The sequence below is a fragment of the Oncorhynchus kisutch genome, linkage group LG16 (assembly GCF_002021735.2).
Source record: "Oncorhynchus kisutch isolate 150728-3 linkage group LG16, Okis_V2, whole genome shotgun sequence".
Lineage (NCBI taxonomy): Eukaryota > Metazoa > Chordata > Actinopteri > Salmoniformes > Salmonidae > Oncorhynchus > Oncorhynchus kisutch.
Window position 1 is genome coordinate 40,528,199 of NC_034189.2, and position 19,854 is coordinate 40,548,052.

The following is a 19,854-nucleotide window of genomic DNA, read 5'->3' on the forward strand; positions in this document are numbered from 1 at the left end:
ATGGCTACTGATCAGATAGCATCTAAGTAATTTACCAGAAAGAGAGCGATGGAAGAGAGTAAAATAGAGAGATGAAAGGAAATATTGAAAGTCTATTGCTTCCTGTTATTGTTCCACACTGTCTTAAACATTTCCTGTTTGTGTTCCATTGATGGGTTATCAGTGAGAATGTGGTTTAGTGTAACGTAGAAACCAAGCTCATGTCAAGGCCCGGTCTGAACTTCAGTTAACTTATATTAATATTAACAAATGTTAACCATTGTTTGTTGTTGTGATGTTTCTCAGCAACTCTACCGGAAAAGGCCTGGATTGACAATGTCATGTGCCAAATTACCGCAGAACATTTCCAAAAATCGATATCGAGACATTTCACCGTGTGAGTATACTGAACCCTCAGAACTGACCTCTTCTGTCACATATGCTGTACTTCCTCATACAGTGACGTAAGTAAATGCCCTCTGTCTCACCTGCCACCCTTTTCTCTCTCTTCCTGTATCTGCTGTCTCAGATGATGCAACCAGGGTTATTCTGAAGGGCGAGGATGGGGACTATATTAATGCAAATTACATCAATGTGAGGGCCTTCTTCTTTTCTTGATACTCAACACTCTTTGATATATACGCCACAATCTTAGATTCTATTACCAAGACCGGACGCCTTCCTTCGACCTAGGTAATGAATATCTCACACAGACAAAAACACCACCCGGAAAGAGACAGACTAACTTTGCTTGATAGATACTCACTTCTTAAAGTGTGTGTACATAGACTGAAACATGGATTATGCTTACATATATGAATTTGCCAATATGCAGCTGTACGTATGTGTATATTTGCCAACCCATGCCATTCTCCTGACCCATAGATGGTGATTGCAGCGTCCAGTGCTGTAAACCGCTACATCGCGTGCCAGGGCCCGCTGCCCGCTACCTGCTCTGACTTCTGGAGGATGACTTGGGAACAGGGCTCCAACATGGTGGTCATGCTCACCACGCAGGTGGAGAGAGGACGGGTATGTCACATCCCCAAAAAGGGCTCGCTCTCTCCATTTTAGCCCCTTCCCAATGCTTGTGGTCTCGTTTTGGAATTTCTTGTGGTAACGTTTGAGGTGAAAATTAAAGACGTTTCCAATCCCCACAAAGACAATAGACAAACTATTCTTCCTCTTATCTCCAATGATCTTTTTGTTTCATTCCCAGGTGAAGTGTCATCAGTATTGGCCCAACTCTGGTGCCATCGCTACCCATGGGGACTTCCAGGTGTCCTGTGTGACAGAAGAAGGGAAAGCAGCATTTCTGGTCAGAGAGATAACTCTCACACACCTGGAGGCAAGGACCATTTCTTATATCGTCTCTCGTGGGCAGACTACGTAAACATCGAGCATCTGACCAAAATGACTTGAGATTTTATTTCTGGGTTAACCGAGATTACTTCTTGCACTTGGTGAAAACTGTATGAAAAAGTATAAAAACATAATCTTAAATTTGATTGATTATATTCAGAGTGAAGAGAGCAGGCCGCTGACTCAGATTCAGTACATGGCCTGGCCTGACCACGGTGTTCCAGACGACTACACTGACTTCCTGGACTTTGTCAGTCTGGTCCGCACAAAGAGGGAGGGCAAGGAGGAGCCGGTGATAGTACACTGCAGGTAAGGTCTAGTTCTTACGCAAAACACTGCATACACTAACAAGTAAGCTCTTATCCCCTCAACTAACATCTGTAAGCCATATCGCTGTTGAAACAGTTTTGAAGTAGGTCTAAGGCATTTTACGCAACATCTTTGAAGAATATAAGCCTTTGTACATCTGCCTCATAACCTGACTTAAAGAAAAACAGGTTCCCTTTTTCTTTGAATCAGACGTTAAGACACTTTGCATGTTGTTGTAGCAACAGTGATTGATGACGGTGTAAGTCGAGGGAATGAGGATTTGAATCCTCTTCTGTCATTGCTGCCATCTTCAGCCTCATCTCGCTCACCTCGTCCTCTGTGTCTCTGTGCAGCGCTGGGATTGGTCGGACTGGGGTGCTCATCACCATGGAAACAGCCATGTGTTTGATTGAGTGCAATCAGCCCGTGTATCCGTTGGATATCGTGAGGACAATGAGAGACCAGAGGGCCATGATGATCCAGACCCCGGTAATCTGATCTGTGATGCATAGAAATGAGACTAAGAGAACAGCGGAGGCTCTTACCGCAATAGACGGGATGGTTGTTTAGCAACAAAGCCGACACATGTGCAACTATGGGGCAAAACAGACGGGGTTGGCTTAGACCAGGGGTCTCCAAACTTTTCTAGCATGAGAGCTACTTTTAAAAGAATTGACATGTCGCGAGCTACACATTTTTTATTTTATAGCTTTCAAATAGGCACATTCTTCTCTACCATGCAACTATTCCCCGGATCCTTGGTGTACAAGATAAACTCAGCAAAAAAAGAAACGTCCCTTTTTCAGGACCCTGTCTTTCAAAGATAATTCGTAAAAATCCAAATAACTTCACAGGTATTCATTGTAAAGGGTTTTAACACTGTTTACCATGTTTGTTCAATGAACCATAAACAATTAATGAACATGCACCTGTGGATCGGTCATTAAGACACTAACAGCTTACAGACGGTATGCAATTAAGGTCACAGTTATGAAAACTTAGGACACTAAAGAAGCCTTTCTAATGACTCTGAAAAACACCAAAAGAAAGATGCCCAGGGTCCCTGCTCATCTACGTGAATGTGCCTTAGGCATGCTGCAAGGAGGCATGAGGACTGCAGATGTGGCCAGGGCAATAAATTGCAATGCCCGTACTGTGAGACGCCTAAGACAGCGCTACAGGGAGACAAGGCGGACAGCTGATCGTCCTCGCAATGGCAGACCACGTGTAACAACACCTGCACAGGATCGATACATCTGAACATCACACCTGCGGGACAGGTACAGGATGGCAACAACAACTGTCCGAGTTACACCAGGAACGCACAATCCCTCCATCAGTGCTCAGACTGTCCGCAATAGGCTGAGAGAGGCTGGACTGAGGGCTTGTAGGCCTGTTGTAAGGCAGGTTCTCACCAGACATCACTGGCAACAATGTCGCCTATGGGCACAAACCCGTCGCTGGACCAGACAGGACTGGCAAAAACTGCTCTTCACTGACAAGTCGCGGTTTTGTCTCACCAGAGATGATGGTCGGATTCGCGTTTATCGTCGAAGGAATGAGCGTTACACCAAGGCCTGTACTCTGGAGCGGGATCGATTTGGTGGAGGGTCCGTCATGGTCTGGTGCGTGGTGTGTCACAGCATCATCGGACTGAGCTTGTTGCGATTGCAAGCAATCTCCACGCTGTGCGTTACAGGGAAGACATCCTCCTCCCTCATGTGGTACCCTTCCTGCAGGCTCATCCTGACATGACCATCCAGCATGACAATGCCACCAGCCATACTGCTCGTTCTGTGCGTGATTTCCTGCAGGACAGGAAGGTCAGTGTTCTGCCATGGCCAGCGAAGAGCCCGGATCTCAATCCCATTGAGCATGTCTGGGACCTGTTGGATCGGAGGGTGAGGGCTAGGGCCATTCCCCCCAGAAATGTCCAGGAGCTTGCAGGTGCCTTGGTGGAAGAGTGGGGTAACATCTCACAGCAAGAACTGGCAAATCTAGTGCAGTCCATGAGGAGGAGATGCACTGCAGTACTTAATGCAGCTGGTGGCCACACCAGATACTGACTGTTACTTTTGATTTTGACCACCCCCCTTTGTTCAGGGACACATTATTCAATTTCTGTTAGTCACATGTCTGTGGAGCTTGTTCAGTTTATGTCTCAGTTGTTGAATCTTGTTATGTTCATACAAATATTTACAGAAAAAAAGTTTGCTGAAAATAAACGCAGTTGACAGTGAGAGGACGTTTCTTTTTTTGCTGAGTTTATGGATTATCTGTCAATATACCTGGTAATATACTGGTACATGAAAAATTCTACGGGGTCTGAATTTCATTTTCTCTGTGAATTTTTTTCTTCAGTTTTTAACTGTCAATATTACAATTATTCATAGACAAACAACAGAAATTCATTTCAATGCCTAAATCACATCCGAAGACAATTTGAGGTCTGGAAAAAAATACTAACAAATTTAGATTTTTGTGTATAATTCTAGCGCATCTATCAAGAGAGGAATGTGTTGGCCTAAGCTATGTTTCTGCTGTTTAGGCTGAATCTAGTTACTCTATGTCGTTGGTGTTATCAGTACTGTTCACTCTTATTTAACCTCGGGCTCTTTGCTCTGTTTGCTTCCAGAGCCAGTACAGGTTTGTCTGTGAGGCGATCCTCAAGGTGTACGAGGAGGAGCTGGTCAAACCCCTGACGCCCACAAAGCTCCTGACACCCGTAGAGTCTCTGACGCCTACAAAGCCCTTGACGACCTTAGAGCCCCTGACGCCCACAAAGCCCCTGACACCCGTAGAGTCTCTGACGCCTACAAAGCCCTTGACGACCTTAGAGCCCCTGACACCCACAAAGCCCCTGACACCCATAGAGTCTCTGACGTCTACAACGCCCTTGACGACCTTAGAGCCCCTGACACCCACAAAGCCCCTGACACCCGTAGAGTCTCTGACGTCTACAAAGCCCTTGACGACCTTAGAGCCCCTGACACCCACAAAGCCCCTGACACCCGTAGAGCCCCTGACACCCACAAAGCCCTTGACGACCTTAGAGCCCCTGACACCCATAAAGCCCCTGAAACCCATAGAGTCTCTGACGCCTACAAAGCCCTTGACGCCCTTAGAGCCCCTGACACCCACAAAGCCCCTGACACCCGTAGAGCCCCTGACACCCACAAAGCCCCTGACACCCACAAAGCCCCTGACACCCACAAAGCCCCTGACACCCACAAAGCCCCTGACACCCATAGAGCCCCTGACACCCGTAGAGCCCCTGACACCCGTAGAGCCCCTGACACCCACAAAGCCCCTGACACCCACAAAGCCAGAGGTAGAGACAGAGACAGAGTTGGCTTTAGACCTCCTGGGACTGACTGACTGACTGACTGATTGACTGACATACGGCTGCATATGGGCCTAAGCACCACCCTCTTCTTCCACAGCCTGTCTGTCTGTCTCCCATTGTCTCAGTCACAATAGTTTCTTCCCACATCTTGAGTCTGGCAAGAGAAACTAGTCACAACCATGGAGACAACTACCGACAACCACTCAAACTGGCCTGGGAGGGGAAACAAAGCACTGTTGCACTTTATGACGACAAAACGTGATACTTTGGAGAATTAACGAAAGAAGAAAAAAAAGAGCAGAAGTTACAATGATCAACTGGAATTTGGGATGTAAAGCAAGTGTGCCGGATCAAGAGAGAAGTGAGAAACAGAACAGTAGCTGGGTTGGATTATATTGCTGTAGTGTCATTACTTTCAGACAAACCTTCATAATGAACAGGACAACTCAATGGAAAGTGGACTGACATTTGTTTTCAGCCCGTCAGTGCGCCATCACCAAGTGTCATATCAGTGGTTTCTTCACAGACTAGTCTTTCTGTCTTTGATTACTCCATAGACTTAAGAGTCCATTTTCTTTTTTAAGTCAAAAACTATTTGTCGTCAACTGAAGATCCGTTCAGAAGTGGGTTGACCCTCTATGTAAGGTCCTGGTAAAGCGCTCTGACTTCTACTCTATGGTACTACTCATCATCTCATTATTCCCCTCATTTGAGGCTATAGGTTGTCTGATTGTTTCGATCAGATGGGCTTTTATATTTATTAGTCTGCAGATTGGAATCATCTCCCGTGCAAGTTATTACAGCTCCAAGTCCTTTGTGAAGGTGTTCCAAACCAGGGTAAAGGCAGGGTAGGTTAGGTGCAATGGATGCTGCTGAGGGGAGGACGGCTCATAATAATGGCTGGAGTGCAGTCACTGGCATGGTATCCACCACATGGAAAACCACATGTTTGATACCATTCCGTTGACTCTATTCCAGTCGTTGTTATGAGCCGTCCTCCACTCAGCAGCCTCCACTGGTTAGGAGAGGCATCCTGCCTCCTTAACCATCTCATTAGCTGATTACCTGTCATTGAGCTCGGCACTACGTGGTGGTGTTGTTGCAGTTTTTTTTTTTGAGGCAGCTATTCAACTTTGATTCAAGATGGCTCATCATGTGATGTTACATCGGTCTCTCCAAGATACTATACGACTAGCCCAAATCTGGGTAGTATTTTTATGCTGGTTTTATTATTGCTTGTAACAGAATGATCTTGCCATGCTGGATTGGGTTGGTACAGTACCTAGGTGGTTTATCAAGTGTCATTGCATCAGATTTTGAAATTTAATATGAGGTATTCAGAGCTCTCTGAATAAGAGTATTGTGGGTTTTGGTACCATGGTACTGTACATCAGGATTTTAGGCTGTTGGTGTACAGTACATACAGACGGTACATACATTACATAATAAGACTGAGCTTTCAGGACCAATAGGTTTTTAGCCTTGTGAGTAAAAAGAAATGTTTTCAAATGAACCATGTGTTGAAAAGGCTCAAGCTATAGATTTGCTTCTGATATTTTTTCTAAGAGACCCTTTTTGCTTCTTGGGAATGGACAGCACTTTTCAACTGAACATGTAGCATATTTGCTGCTATGCATGATTAGATTGTATATAATTTTATCAATTTTCGTTGGATATAGACACCACTATAGGACATGTAAGCTATATGGTGCCATCTAGATTTGTGTAATGTAACTAGTGTAAATGTACTATGTTATAAATTAAGGCTTAATGAAATTAAAATAATGTGAGACAAAGTTATTTTTATAAGAACAGAAAAGTTCAAAACTTTTCCACTGTAAAGTCCTTCTGGATTTAGAAAGTATTGTTATGGGAAAGCATTGCAATAGATGTATGCTGTGTAAAAGTCCTCTACTTAAGTCCAGTGGGGGCGGAAAGAGTTGGGACGGGCAACATGAAGCTCTGTACACTGACTAATAGATTAATGAATCACCATTAATACTGTTATTTTTTTGACAATTCTTCCCATGATTTCTGGTTGAATGAATGTGATTGTGCTTTTGAAATCAGAAAGCTGGCTTGGTTGGCTTGGTCAAACATGTCGCTGATACTTCTGCAGTGGGTTTACGCAGTACCTCGCTGACAATGTTTACAATGGTTCGTGAGTTAGTTTTGTGATTTAAAAAGGATGTGTATCTACTGAAAGTCTGTGTGTTTACAAAAGCTGTTGTGCGTTGGGGAACTTTGGCCCAATCAGATCGCTCACCCTCTGCATCCCAAATGGCACCCTATTCCCTATGTAGTGCACTACTTTTTGACTGGGCTCTGGCCCAAAGTTGTGCACTAGATAGGGAGCCATTTGGGACTTAGACTGTGTCTATCACTTCACCATGAAATAGACTGAGGCACTGGAATGTTTATTTTACCAGGTTGTCCCATTCAAGGTCCAACACCTCTTTTTCAAGGGAAACCTGGATCATATGTTTGGTTTTTAATGCGCAATGCTTTTCTACCTGATCATCGTCATCATCACTTAGTAATAGTACAACATTCTGCACAACTGTGATGTAAATATAAGCTTCATCTGTGAACTAGTGAAATATATTTCAAGATCAATCAGGACGATGTACAAATGTAATGTTTGTGGTGAAGCTGTACAGAAATTGAATGTATCCATATCAGTCTTTTAGTTGCTCGAAAACGTAAGGGATGTACAATTTGACTTTTGAGGGGAAATATTTTTCATACTACTGTGCTTGTAAATGCAGGTAAATATCAGATTCTCAATTGTGTCTCAATGGGCTCTGCCTGGTCTGCGCCATGCTCTGTGTTTTTGTTGTAAATAGGAGCCATATCATGTCAGTGAAGTGCCAATGTACTGTAAGTAAAGTCTCATTTCTGCTGTATTTTTTTGTTGACATGGTCCTTTCTTTCTATGCCTTGACTGTGAATATGTACCCAGCACCAACACTGCCTCGTTTGCCTTTCCACATTCACCATTCTAGATTCAACACTGCAGCAACAACCACCATAGAATCAACAACCATTGAATCAGAATTCTGCCCATTCTATTTCTACTGTATACAGTCTTTTCTATGATGTGGCAATAGTATGTATACAGTAACACTAATAGCCAGGTCAGATTAGGGCAGTCAGCTGGAAGGAGTGGAGTCAGGCTGTATCAGTCACACGCTCAGCACCCCCCTCTCTACTGTTGAGACACACCTAGTTGTCCATGTTCAGCAGAAGGAAACAAAAATTATTCTTGCCTTTCTATCAAGACTCTTTGCCTCCACCTAGTGTTCAGTTTCAGACTGCTATGGCTGATGATCCTGAGGCAAACAACTCAACTAGGCTACAGCAAAGATGTTGTATTGTATTCCTCTCTGACCGCAGGACATTATATTGGAAAAATCCTGACATCTACAGAGGCTATAGGTCTGATGAAGATGTGGCTTGTCTCTTATGCTGTGTTGAGTGACTTGAGTCAGTAGAGGGCTCTCTTGCCAAGCTAGAAGGGTCTTCAGAACTAGTTGAGGTTTCTCAGGCCATAGGTGTTGTAGAGTGTCAGTGAGATAGGATGTACTTGGGGGCGTGGGAAGAGGTTAGCCAGCCGTCAATGGGACATGCCATCCGTGTGCTACTGGATCTAAGGCTGACCTGGATCGTATGCACCAAACGGAAGAAAACAGGCTAAAACAGGGAGGAACTACCTAGACTTGTCCAATAAGAGAGGCTTTAGTTTGGTTTAGTTTTATGCAGCAAAAATGGTTTGCTACAATATGCACTAATGGATATGACCCTGTCCTGCTGCTTTGCAACAGTGTTAACAGACTGAAGGCCACATAAGGCCTCTGTCGGCCATTAATTCAAAGTCAAGTTGAACAGCACTGGAATGGTGTTTTACGACACTCATAAACATAAAACCTTTTGGTGCTCTGCTGCCCTCAAACACAAAGGCACTAGTCAAACCACACCAGCAACATCTGACAAGGACATAATTCCTTACCGCACTCTTTTCAAGCACATTTTGAACAGCACCTTTGACCTTGAATGACTGGCAACTGATAAGACAGACACTCAGGAGATGACAGACCCAGAAGTTGGACAGCAGGGTTGGGGTCAATTCCATTTAAATTTAGGATGTATAGGGGCTACTTTAAAACACTGAGCCCACTGCAAATTCATTACAAAAGAGAACTTTATTTGGCAACAAAAAAACAGTTTGAATATAACCCATAATAAGTGTGCATACAAACAGTAATTTAGGTTAATGCTTCAGTTTCAAGTGTAGAATTAGAAAGGCAACACTGAAACATTGACATTTTTGTGTTGAAAAAGTGCAGTCAACGTGTTCACAAAAAAAAGTACCTGTCTAAAGTTGACACCTACTCATTTCAGGGTTTCTTTATTTTTACTATTTACTACATTGTAGAATAATAATGAAGACATCAAAACTAGGAAATAATATTAACCAAAAAAAGCTGCATGAGGTAGTCACCTGGAATGCATTTCAATTAACAGGTGTGCCTTGTTTAAAAGTTTTTTTGTGGAATTTCCTTCCTTCTTAATGCGTCCTTCTCAGAGTTCAAGTAACCGACATCTCAACATCAACTGTTCAGAGGAGACTGCATGAATCAGGCCTTCATGGTCAAATTGCTGCAAAGAAACCACTACTAAAGGACACCAATAAGAAGAAGAGATTTGCTTGGGCTAAGAAACACGAGCAATGGACATTAGACCAGTGGAAATCAGTCCTTTGGTCTGATGAGGCCAACTTTGAGATTTTAGGTTCCAACCGCCGCGTCTTTGTGAGACGCAGAGTAGGCGAACGGATGATCTCCACATATGTGGTTCCCACCGTGAAGCATGGAGGTGGTGGTGTGATGTGACACTGTCTGATGTATTTCAAATTCAAAACACACTTAACCAGCATGGCTACCACACCATCCCATCTGGTTTGCGCTTAGTGGGACTATCATTTGTTTTTCAACAGGACAATGACCCAACACACCTCCAGGCTGTGTAAGAACTATTACACCAAGGAGAGTGATGAGTGCTGTATCAGATAACCAGGCCTCCATAATCCCCCAACCTCAACTCAATTGAGATGGTTTGGGATAAATTGGACCGCAGAGTGAAGGAAAAGCAGCCAACAAGTGCTCAGCATGTGGAAACTCCTTCAAGACTGTTGGAAAAGCATTCCAGGTGAAGATGGTTGAGAGAATGCCAAGAGTGTGCAAAGCTGTCATCAAGGCAAAGGGTGGCTACTTTGAAGAATCTAAAATATATTTGGATTTGTTTAACACTTTTTGGGTTACTACATGAATGAATGTGTCATTTCATAGTTTTGATGTCTTCACTATTATTCTACAATGTAGAAAATATGAAAAAGAAAGAAAAACCCTTGAATGAGTAGGTGTGTCCAAACTTTTGACTGGTTCTATATATCATGTGGATATAGTACATGTTGGATTGTACATGTGGATAATATGTTGGATTATGAATAAAGTGACTTAATAATCTGACTGATTTTCATGCAGTGGACCATAAATAAAAAAAATAGTGTAGTAGTGGAAGTAGGAATATAAAATTGATTGCAATGCAAACAGTAAGACATCAAACAGCATAGCCAATTTATCTTGGTGATGAGGCTACTTATTCCTACAAGTGAGTATCAAACCAAGGCCATATTTAAGTAGTGTGCGCGTGAGTGATTGTCTGCGATCATAACCTATATATTCACGATCAATGTTGAGGCACTTCATCTAAACAGTCCCCAACAGTGGCACAAAGGATGGTTTGCATAACTAACATAGGTTAGTGATAAGGCCACCCCTCTGACTGCCACAATGTGAGAGGTATTGTACATGGATTTGATATGCGTGTGTTAAAGGCAGAAGGCTCAGTTCAGTGGGAAGGATCTGTAGATCTGGGTTGTGTTCAGTAGACAAGAAACTGTAGAAAATGCTCCAAAGGGAGACATAAAATATTGTCCAATAAGAAACGCACCCCCCCCCCCCCCCCATTGCAAAAGGTTTCAAAACATTTTGTTACAGTATGTCCTAATGCCACTGTGCTGCGGAGGCTCTGGTCTGGTTTGGCTCTGTGTGTCTGACTGAAAGGTTTGGTCTAGATCAAAGCAGACAACATTTGAAAGCCTTCTTGATCTTGCCTTCTTTTCCACCCTTGTCTTTACTCTCTGACATTTTCTTTTTTCGCACCTCCCTCATAAGATCAAAGAACACCTGAAAAGAATGAAGTTATTATTTCAGCCATATAGTTATATTGAAAGTTGATTTACTGTAAAGGTTGTTTTTAAATCATGCTTGCTTGTCATTTCTGATATCCCATGTCTTGAAACATTTCCCCCCCCCCCCCCCCATCTAAAAATGTAGAAATCCTAAGTAAGAAATTACATGGTGTATTGTTTCTAGTCCTACTGTAGCGAAGTGCACCATATGTTTAAGTTTGGTTACATACCTTGTCAACGTTGGCTCGTGTCTTGGCTGAGGTCTCCACGTACTGCACCCCCCACTCCTCTGCCTTGGCCCGGACCTCGTCCAACGACACCTGCCTGCGGTCCTCCAGATCAGACTTGTTCCCCACCACCAACAGAGGGATGGTATCGTTCTCTGCTTTCACCCGCATAATCTGCTCCCTAGGAAGACCCGTATAATACATTAGTCCTGATGAAGAACCAGTTGGATCTAAACACTGTTGGGGTGTAATTAGCAGTGTGGAGCTGTATTTTTAGGTCTGGGCATTTACATCTAAAAAAGACCCACGAGCACCAACATGAAGTACATAGGAGCATATCAAATGAGGTGTCAAATGAAAGCTTAGGGTCTACTTTTTTATTTTATGGCATAAGTAAAGGCCTTGATTTCTGGATAAACAGATGGGGGAAAAGTATCAGAAATACATCAAAACACAATGTTGCCGTAAAGACGCCTGCCAACTAATATTAACACGTTTATTGCCTTGTGATTACATGACCAAAAACACATCTTTACACACCACTTGACTTACAGCCTGAATTGAACATTTATTTAATTGAGATTTAATGTCACTGGCCTACACACAATACCCCCTAAATGTCAACGTGGAATTGTTTTTAGAAATTAACAAATTAATAAAAAATGAAAAGCTAAAAAGTGTGGAATACTTATTGACTCAATCCCTTTGTTATGGCAAGTCTAAATAAGTTCAGGAGTAAACATGTGCTTAACAAGTCCCAAAATAATTTGCATGGACTCACTCTGTGTGCAATAGTGTTTAACGGGATTTCTGAATGACTACCTCATCTCTATACCCCACACATACAATTATCTGTAAGATCACTAAGTCAAGCAGTGAATTTCAAACACTGAATCAACCAACGGCCAGGGTGAATAGAAGGAAGCCTGTACAAAATACAAATATTCTAAAACATGCATTCGGTTTGCAACAAGGCACTAAAGTAAAACGGCAAAGAATGTGGCAAAGCAATTCACTTTTTGTCCTGAATACAAAGTGTCATATTTGGGGCAAATCCAATACAACACATTACAGAGTACCATTTTCAAGCATAGTGGTGGCTGCATCATTTTAATGGGTATGCTTGTAACATTAAGAGGTTGTTCAGGATTAAAGAAATACATGGAATGGAGCTAAGCACAGGGCAAAAGCCTAGAGGAAAACCTGGTTCAGTCTGCTTTCCACCAAACACTGGGAGATGAATTCACCTTTTAGCAGGACAATAACTTAAAACACAAGGCCAAATCTACACTGGAGTTGCTTATCAAGAAGACAGTGAATGTTCCTGAATGGCTTAAAGTTTATATAAAGCACTAAATGTTCTAACTATATACAAGTATATAGCCAGAATATGTCCTGGTCAGGTCATGTGGTCCTGGCCTTATATTGTACATGGGTAAGGCATAGCCTGTTATTTGTCAGTTGATCATGCGTTTGATGTACTATAAATCGGCCTATCAGAGTGGACGTACCGGAACTCTGAGGTGGCGGTGAACGACTCATGTTCGGTGATGGAGAAGACTAGCAGGAAGCCCTCTCCGCTCCGGAAGTAGTTGTCTCTGATGGCAGCATAGTCCTCCTGTCCAGCTGTGTCGAGGATGTCGATCTGGACCTCCTCTCCATCCAGCACCACCTTCTTCCTGTAGCTGTCTGCCTTGGTGGGCTCGTAATCCTCCACAAACTAGGAGAAGGGAAGGAGTGAGGAAGGGAATTATTTTATTTACAGAATCGTAAACTCTTTTCAATGGAAAAGCAGCATTGGAGGTTTGAGTGGTGGCTTGCCCAAGTCTCTTTAGCCTGGGCATCCAGACCACATTCTACAAAGGGAGCAATGTACGGAGTCTGGTAAGGACCAGACTTATCGCGCTTACCTCATCATACATGAACTGCAGAGTGAGGGCTGACTTGCCGACACCGCCACTTCCCACCATGATCACCTTGTGCAGCACCAGAGAGCTCTGGTTCTTACTCTTTCCGGTAGACATCTTTGGATTTGGACACTGTCTGCAGCTACTATACTAACAGAAACCACCTCCACCAGAACTTCCTACAGTTGGACACAAACATGTCAATTAGCCAATAAAACTAACACATTAAAACATATTTTAAAAGTTGCAAAAAAAAGTGTCCAGAAAAAGAAGGCATGGTTTTGTATATGCATGTACATCTAATGTCAAAACAGATCCACATGGACCTAAAAGGTTGACAAAAACAGCCCATCTCAAAATGGCAGCTGACTGAAACATAGGCTGACCCCTATAATTTCATTAATGAGTTCAGTAGTGGTGTGGCAGCCTTCTAGGGCAAAATGATGTAGGCCTAGCCTACTGCATTCAGTACACACCTTCACAGCCAATAGGTTGGGAAATGAAGCAAACATGTGCCTAGCCAAGTACCTCCTCCACAGAGTTGAGTGCGGACAGCATTTTTTAAATGAGCCTCCGACTCGCTATGCAGTCGCTACGTAAAAAAAGTGTGTTTGTCCTCTGTTGAAGCGTGTCTTTGTTTGCTGAGCACCCCCCCCCCCCCCCCCAACATTTAACATTTTTATGGAGCAACATTTAAAATGTTTATAGAGTAGAGACATCCCAAGGACCCCAGATAGCAAGGACCATAGTTAAAATAATCTGAAGGAATGATATCAGTAGATCATGAAATTGATGTATAAATCAAGCATACAACAACAAGAGTGGAAAGCAGAAGAAGAAAAGTGTGTGAGAACCTCATGTCATCAACTGAATGAAGGCATCATGTCTAGTGTAGCTGCTGCAAAATGTAATGAGGATCCAAATATGAATTATAAAAAATATATATATAAACAATGTATTCCTACAAGACCAGAGAAAACTTTCCCACAATGTAATAGGCCTTATTGTTATTAGTTCCAAAACAGAAACTAAAAGCATAATAAAACACTGTTCTCCGGAACTATAAGACCAGAACTTCCCCATAGCCAAAAGTTATTTTAAATACAATGCAGCTAAATACATGCCTCTTTTAAGTGCCCTAACTACTGCCCCAAAATCCAACTTTGGCAGAACTTATGTTTGGGGGGGGACATTATACCGTTGCCGTGTTTTGTATCACATTCCAAAGATAAAACTGTCATGTCTCCCCTTTCCCCAGTGAAAATTGCACCCCTGCCAAAATCAAAATAGATTTATTTTTAATTTGATTTTAGAGTTCTGATACTTTCTTCCTGCTACTTTTCTAGACCCGCCACTTTCTCTCAAGGAGCAGCTCTCGATTGGATATATACAAATTAGAACACTGTGGTCAACCGAATATTGGATGAGAATCTGTCAATCAAAAGACGTTAGCGCAAACTTCGGTATGTTTGACCAAGATCAAATATAAATCAAACCCCGCTTTCTGATATCGATTTCCACTTGAACATACTTCTACAAAAGTGCATTGAGATAGCAAACGTCTCACCTCGTAATGCGTTTGGTGTATTTCTTGGCTGTTATCCGGTATACACCATGGGAACGCTGAAGTAGAGGACAAGATTCACTTACCAGCCGCAAATGCGGATATTTTGACCACTCCCGGACGTCGTGTGAAAAAAACGTTCTATGAACAGGATGTGATGTCATATGGAATTGTGCCATCAAAGACAGTACAATATGAACAAGATGGGCTAAGACGGTTTCTCTCCGATAACACTTGTAGGCGATGTCATGGCGACGTTGAATAACTGATGCCGAGGTAAAAACCAAATCATGGTGTCAGTGATTTTCACATCGGAAAGTCGGAGCTCTAGAAAGAGGCCCGAGTTCCCGAGTTGGAAATCCAAGTAGTATGACTGTTCGAATGGCATGCGCCATTTTTGAAGACTGCATGTAAAAAAACAACAACTAATATTTAGAAACTTGGCGCTCACCATACATATGCATTTTTCCCTTTATAAAATCAAACCGGCCCCGAAACTGTGCGCAGGTGAACTAGCATTAAAACTCTGCCTGAAAAACGCCCATCATTCAACTTTTATTGTGACAATTATGCCTTTGTTTGCTGCATGCTTTTGATGTATAGAGTAGAGGAGACGGGATGGTTGTAACACTTTTCACCTTTTCGTCAGTTTCTCAGAGATTGTTTATGGAGGTCTATTTGAAACTTGACACAAACAACCTTCAGCTGTCCTTTACAAATTGGTGTGGTTATTATATATGTCAATCAAATTACAAATGCACGGTGTTGTCTTAAATACAAATCGTGAAGTGTTACAATTTACCCAATGGTCTAGGTTAGTAACAGTGCTTGGGGTGAATTGTAACAGAATGAAAAGTGCATAAATCATGACATGCGACTAATTATTAAACACCTTTATTGAGAACATGAGAGCAACGTTGCCATGTTTAACATTTTGTATGGCAGAGATAATAATACACTTAAATAATCAAATGTATTATTTTACCCTCTAAATTGTATTTCTCAACCGTACAACAACTAGGCTAAACTAAACACCTACACCTGAATGTTTGTGGTGTGTGTCTGTGAGACTTTTTTAACCAGTGCCTGCTTGATGGGTGTATCTGTCAAAATCACAGTTTTTCTCCTCTTCCTACCCCTTGTTGTAATTTTCCGGGGCCCTGTTTTTGGGAAGGGGCGTACATCAACTGGATTGATATTAGAAGGGTAACAAGGTGTTTCCCAGCCACAGCCTGATACATGTGGGGAGTTGTCCTCTGAGGTGACTGGAGAGGTGGCCTGGAAGGCAGCTGGAGAGGTGGCCTGGAAGGCAGCTGGAGAGGTGGCCTGGAAGGCAGTTGGAGAAGTGGCCTGGAAGGCAGTTGGAGAAGTGGCCTGGAAGGCAGTTGGAGAAGTGGCCTGGAAGGCAGTTGGAGAAGTGGCCTGGAAGGCAGTTGGAGAAGTGGCCTGGAAGGCAGTTGGAGAAGTGGCCTGGAAGGCAGTTGGAGAAGTGGCCTGGAAGACAGTTGGAGAAGTGGCCTGGAAGGCAGTTGGAGAAGTGGCCTGGAAGGCAGTTGGAGAAGTGGCCTGGAAGGCAGTTGGAGAAGTGGCCTGGAAGGCAGTTGGAGAAGTGGCCTGGAAAGCAGTTGGAGAAGTGGCCTGGAAAGCAGTTGGAGAAGTGGCCTGGAAGGCTGTTGGAGAAGTGGCCTGGAAGACAGTTGGAGAAGTGGCCTGGAAAGCAGTTGGAGAAGTGGCCTGGAAGGCTGTTGGAGAAGTGGCCTGGAAGACAGTTGGAGAAGTGGCCTGGAAGGCTGTTGGAGAAGTGGCCTGGAAGGCAGTTTGAGAGGTAGCCTGGAATGCAGCTGGAGAGGTGGCCTGGATGTCCGCTGAAGAGGTGGCCTGGAAGTCAGGTGGCAAGACCAGTGTGTCAGCTGGAGCAGGACGACCAGTGATAAGTGAGTGTGCAAAGTCACATTCCTGAAATATATCAGGGTTGTATGGCCAAATGCCAGTGCACCTGAACCCAGCCAGTACATTGGTGGGTGTTGTGGCACCTGTTATGACAAGGTCTGGAATGTTATATATGGTCAGTTGGAGAGCTGGCCTGGAAGGCAGTTGGAGAGGTGGCCTGGAAAGCAGTAGGAGAGTTGAACAGGGAGGCAGCTGGAGGGGTGACCTGGGAGGCAGCTGAAGAGGTAACCTGGGAGGCAGCTGAAGAGGTAACCTGGGAGGCAGCTGGAGAGGTGACTTGGGAGGCAGCTGGAGAGGTGACCTGGGAGGCAGCTGGAGAGGTGGCCTGGATAGTTGTGGGCACAGTGGGAAAATTGGCCTGAGGTGAGCTGGGAGGCAGCTGGCAAAAACCAGTGTGTCAGCTGGAGCAGGACGGTCAGTGATAAGTGAGGGTGCAAAGTCACATTCCTGAAATAGTCACATTCCTGAAATATATCAGGGTTGTATGGCCAAATGCCAGTGCATCTGAACCCAGCCAGTATATAGGAGAGTGTTGTGTCACCTGTTTTGACAAGGCCTGGAATGTCACATATGGTCAGTTGGAGAACTGGCCTGGAAGACAGTTGGAGAGGTGGCCTGGAAAGCAGTTGGAGAGATGAACTGGAAAGCAGTTGGGGAGAGGTGTCCTGGCAGTCAGCCGGAGAGGTGGCCTGGCAGTCAGCCGGAGAGGTGGCCTGGCAGTCAGCCGGAGAGGTGGCCTGGCAGTCAGCCGGAGAGGTGGCCTGGCAGTCAGCCGGAGAGGTGGCCTGGCAGTCAGCCGGAGAGGTGGCCTGGCAGTCAGCCGGAGAGGTGGCCTGGCAGTCAGCCGGAGAGGTGGCCTGGCAGTCAGCCGGAGAGGTGCCCTGGAAGGCAGATGGAGAGCAGGCCTGGGAGGCATCTGGAGGTGTGGCCTGGGAGGCAGTTGGAGAGGGGCCTGGAAGGCAGTAGTAGAGGTGTCCTGGAAGGCAGCTGGAGAGGTGGGTGGGAAGGCAGCTGGAGAGTTGGCCAGGAAGGTAGCTGGAGAGGTGGCTTGGATAGCTGTGGGTACAGTGGGCACAGTAGCCTGAGAGGTCTCTGAAGAGGTGACCTGGGAGGCAGCTGGCAAGACCAACTTGTCAGCTGGAGCAGTTCTATCAGTGACAAGTGAGGGTGCAAAGTCACATTCCTGAAATATATCAGGGTTGTATGGCCAAATGCCAGTGCACCTGAACCCAGCCAGTACATCGGTGGGTGTTGTGGCACCTGTTTTGACAAGGCCTGGAATGTTATATATGGTCAGTTGGAGAGGTGGCCTGGAAAGCTGTGGGCACAGTGGGCAAATTGGCCTAAGGGGTGTCTGAAGAGGTGAGCTGGGAGGCAGCTGGCAAAACCAGTGTGTCAGCTGGAGCAGGACGGTCAGTGATAAGTGAGGGTGCACAGTCACATTCCTGAAATAGTCACATTCCTGAAATATATCAGGGTTGTATGGCCAAATGCCAGTGCATCTGAACCCAGCCAGTATATAGGTGAGTGTTGTGTCACCTGTTTTGACAAGGCCTGGAATGTCACATATGGTCAGTTGGACAGCTGGCCTGGAAGACAGTTGGAGAGGTGGCCTGGAAAGCAGTTGGAGAGATGAACTCGAAAGCAGTTGGAGAGGTGGCCTGGCAGTCAGCTCGAGAGGTGGCCTGGCAGTCAGCTGGAGAGGTGGCCTGGAAGGCAGCTGGAGAGGAGGCCTGGAAGGCAGCTGGAAAGGTGGCCTGGAAGGCAGCTGGAGAAGTGGCCTGGAAAGCAGTTGGAGAGATGAACTGGAAAGCAGTTGGAGAGATGAACTGGAAAGCAGTTGGAGAGGTGGCCTGGCAGTCAGCTCGAGAGGTGGCCTGGCAGTCAGCTCGAGAGGTGGCCTGGAAGGCAGCTGGAGAGGAGGCCTGGAAGGCAGCTGGAGAGGTGGCCTGGAAGGCAGCTGGAGAGGTGGCCTGGAAGGCAGCTGGAGAGGTGGCCTGGCAGTCAGCTCGAGAGGTGGCCTGGAAGGCAGCTGGAGAGGAGGCCTGGAAGGCAGCTGGAGAGGTGGCCTGGAAGGCAGCTGGAGAGGTGGCCTGGAAGGCGGGTGGAGAGATGGCCTGGAAGGCAGCTGGAGAACAAATCAAATGTATTTATATAGCCCTTCTTACATCAGCTGATATCTCAAAGTGCTGTACAGAAACCCAGCCTAAAACCCCAAACAGCAAGCAATGCAGGTGTAGAAGCACGGTGGCTAGGAAAAACTCCCTAGAAAGGCCAGAACCTAGGAAGAAACCTAGAGAGGAACCAGGCTATGAGGGGTGGCCAGTCCTCTTTTGGCTGTGCCGGGTGGAGATTATAACAGAACATGACCAAGATGGTAAAATGTTCATAAATGACCAGCATGGTCAAATAATAATAATCATAGTAGTTGCCGAGGGTGCAGCAAGTCAGCACCTCAGGAGTAAATGTCAGTTGGCTTTTCATAGCCGATCATTAAGAGTATCTCTACCGGTACTGCTGTCTCTAGAGAGTTGAAAACAGCAGGTCTGGGTCAGGTAGCACGTCCGGTGAACAGGTCAGGGTTCCATAGCCGCAGGCAGAACAGTTGAAACTGGAGCAGCAGCACGGCCAGGAGGACTGGGGACAGCAAGGAGTCATCATGCCAGGTAGTCCTGAGGCATGGTCCTAGGGCTCAGGTCCCCCGAGAGAGAGAAAGAGAGAATTAGAGAGAGCATAGTTAAATTCACACAGGACACCGGATAAGACAGGAGAAGTACTCCAGATATAACAAACTGACCGCTTCAAAAAGAAGAAAAAAACAATTGCAAAATGTTGTGGACCTGTAAACAGATCGTTTGAATTCAAACTTATCTTCCATTTACTTTTCCCCAAACCTAAATATCCTGCACTGCCGCGAATTCTGAAACGTTGTCTAGCATGCTCGATAAAATGTAAAA

At 44.9% G+C, this 19,854-nt stretch overlaps 2 protein-coding genes across 3 annotated transcripts in view; one reads left to right on the forward strand and one right to left on the reverse strand.

Moving 5' to 3' along the window:
- The window catches only part of LOC109906697 (tyrosine-protein phosphatase non-receptor type 4), a 43,074-nt gene extending 35,172 nt beyond the window's left edge, over positions 1-7,902 (forward strand). Inside the window, exons 20-26 of the mRNA XM_020504546.2 lie at positions 286-376; positions 509-573; positions 865-1,011; positions 1,199-1,327; positions 1,502-1,650; positions 2,004-2,139; positions 4,286-7,902. Of these exons, the coding sequence (XP_020360135.2) occupies positions 286-376; positions 509-573; positions 865-1,011; positions 1,199-1,327; positions 1,502-1,650; positions 2,004-2,139; positions 4,286-5,032 (1,464 nt within the window). The 3' untranslated portion in view covers positions 5,033-7,902. The remainder of the gene's footprint in view (positions 1-285; positions 377-508; positions 574-864; positions 1,012-1,198; positions 1,328-1,501; positions 1,651-2,003; positions 2,140-4,285) is intronic.
- Positions 7,903-9,179: 1,277 nt separating this feature from the next.
- Positions 9,180-15,081, reverse strand: LOC109906700 (ras-related protein ralB-B-like). Of its 2 annotated transcripts, none has more exons than XM_020504549.2 (5): positions 14,951-15,081; positions 13,387-13,562; positions 12,988-13,196; positions 11,480-11,657; positions 9,180-11,244 (listed from the first exon to the last, which is right to left on the reverse strand). In XM_020504549.2, the coding sequence occupies exons 2-5, from the start codon at positions 13,498-13,500 to the stop codon at positions 11,134-11,136; spliced, it is 612 nt and encodes a 203-aa protein (XP_020360138.1). In that variant the 5' UTR covers positions 13,501-13,562; positions 14,951-15,081; the 3' UTR covers positions 9,180-11,133. The 2 variants fall into 2 exon arrangements, with proteins under 2 accessions (XP_020360138.1, XP_031648241.1); XM_031792381.1 differs by having other exon boundaries at positions 15,034-15,079.
- Between the last annotated feature and the right edge of the window lie 4,773 nt (positions 15,082-19,854).

Excerpts from the sequence above, each read along its gene's own strand:
- LOC109906700 (XM_020504549.2), bottom strand. The coding sequence starts at position 13,500 with ATGTCTACCGGAAAGAGTAAGAACCAGAGCTCTCTGGTGCTGCACAAG. Across the intron at positions 13,197-13,386 it reads TGCAGTTCATGTATGATGAG|TTTGTGGAGGATTACGAGCC; the intron begins GTAAGCGCGATA and ends CCCTTCTCCTAG. Across the intron at positions 11,658-12,987 it reads ACCGCCACCTCAGAGTTCCG|GGAGCAGATTATGCGGGTGA; the intron begins GTACGTCCACTC and ends GGGTCTTCCTAG.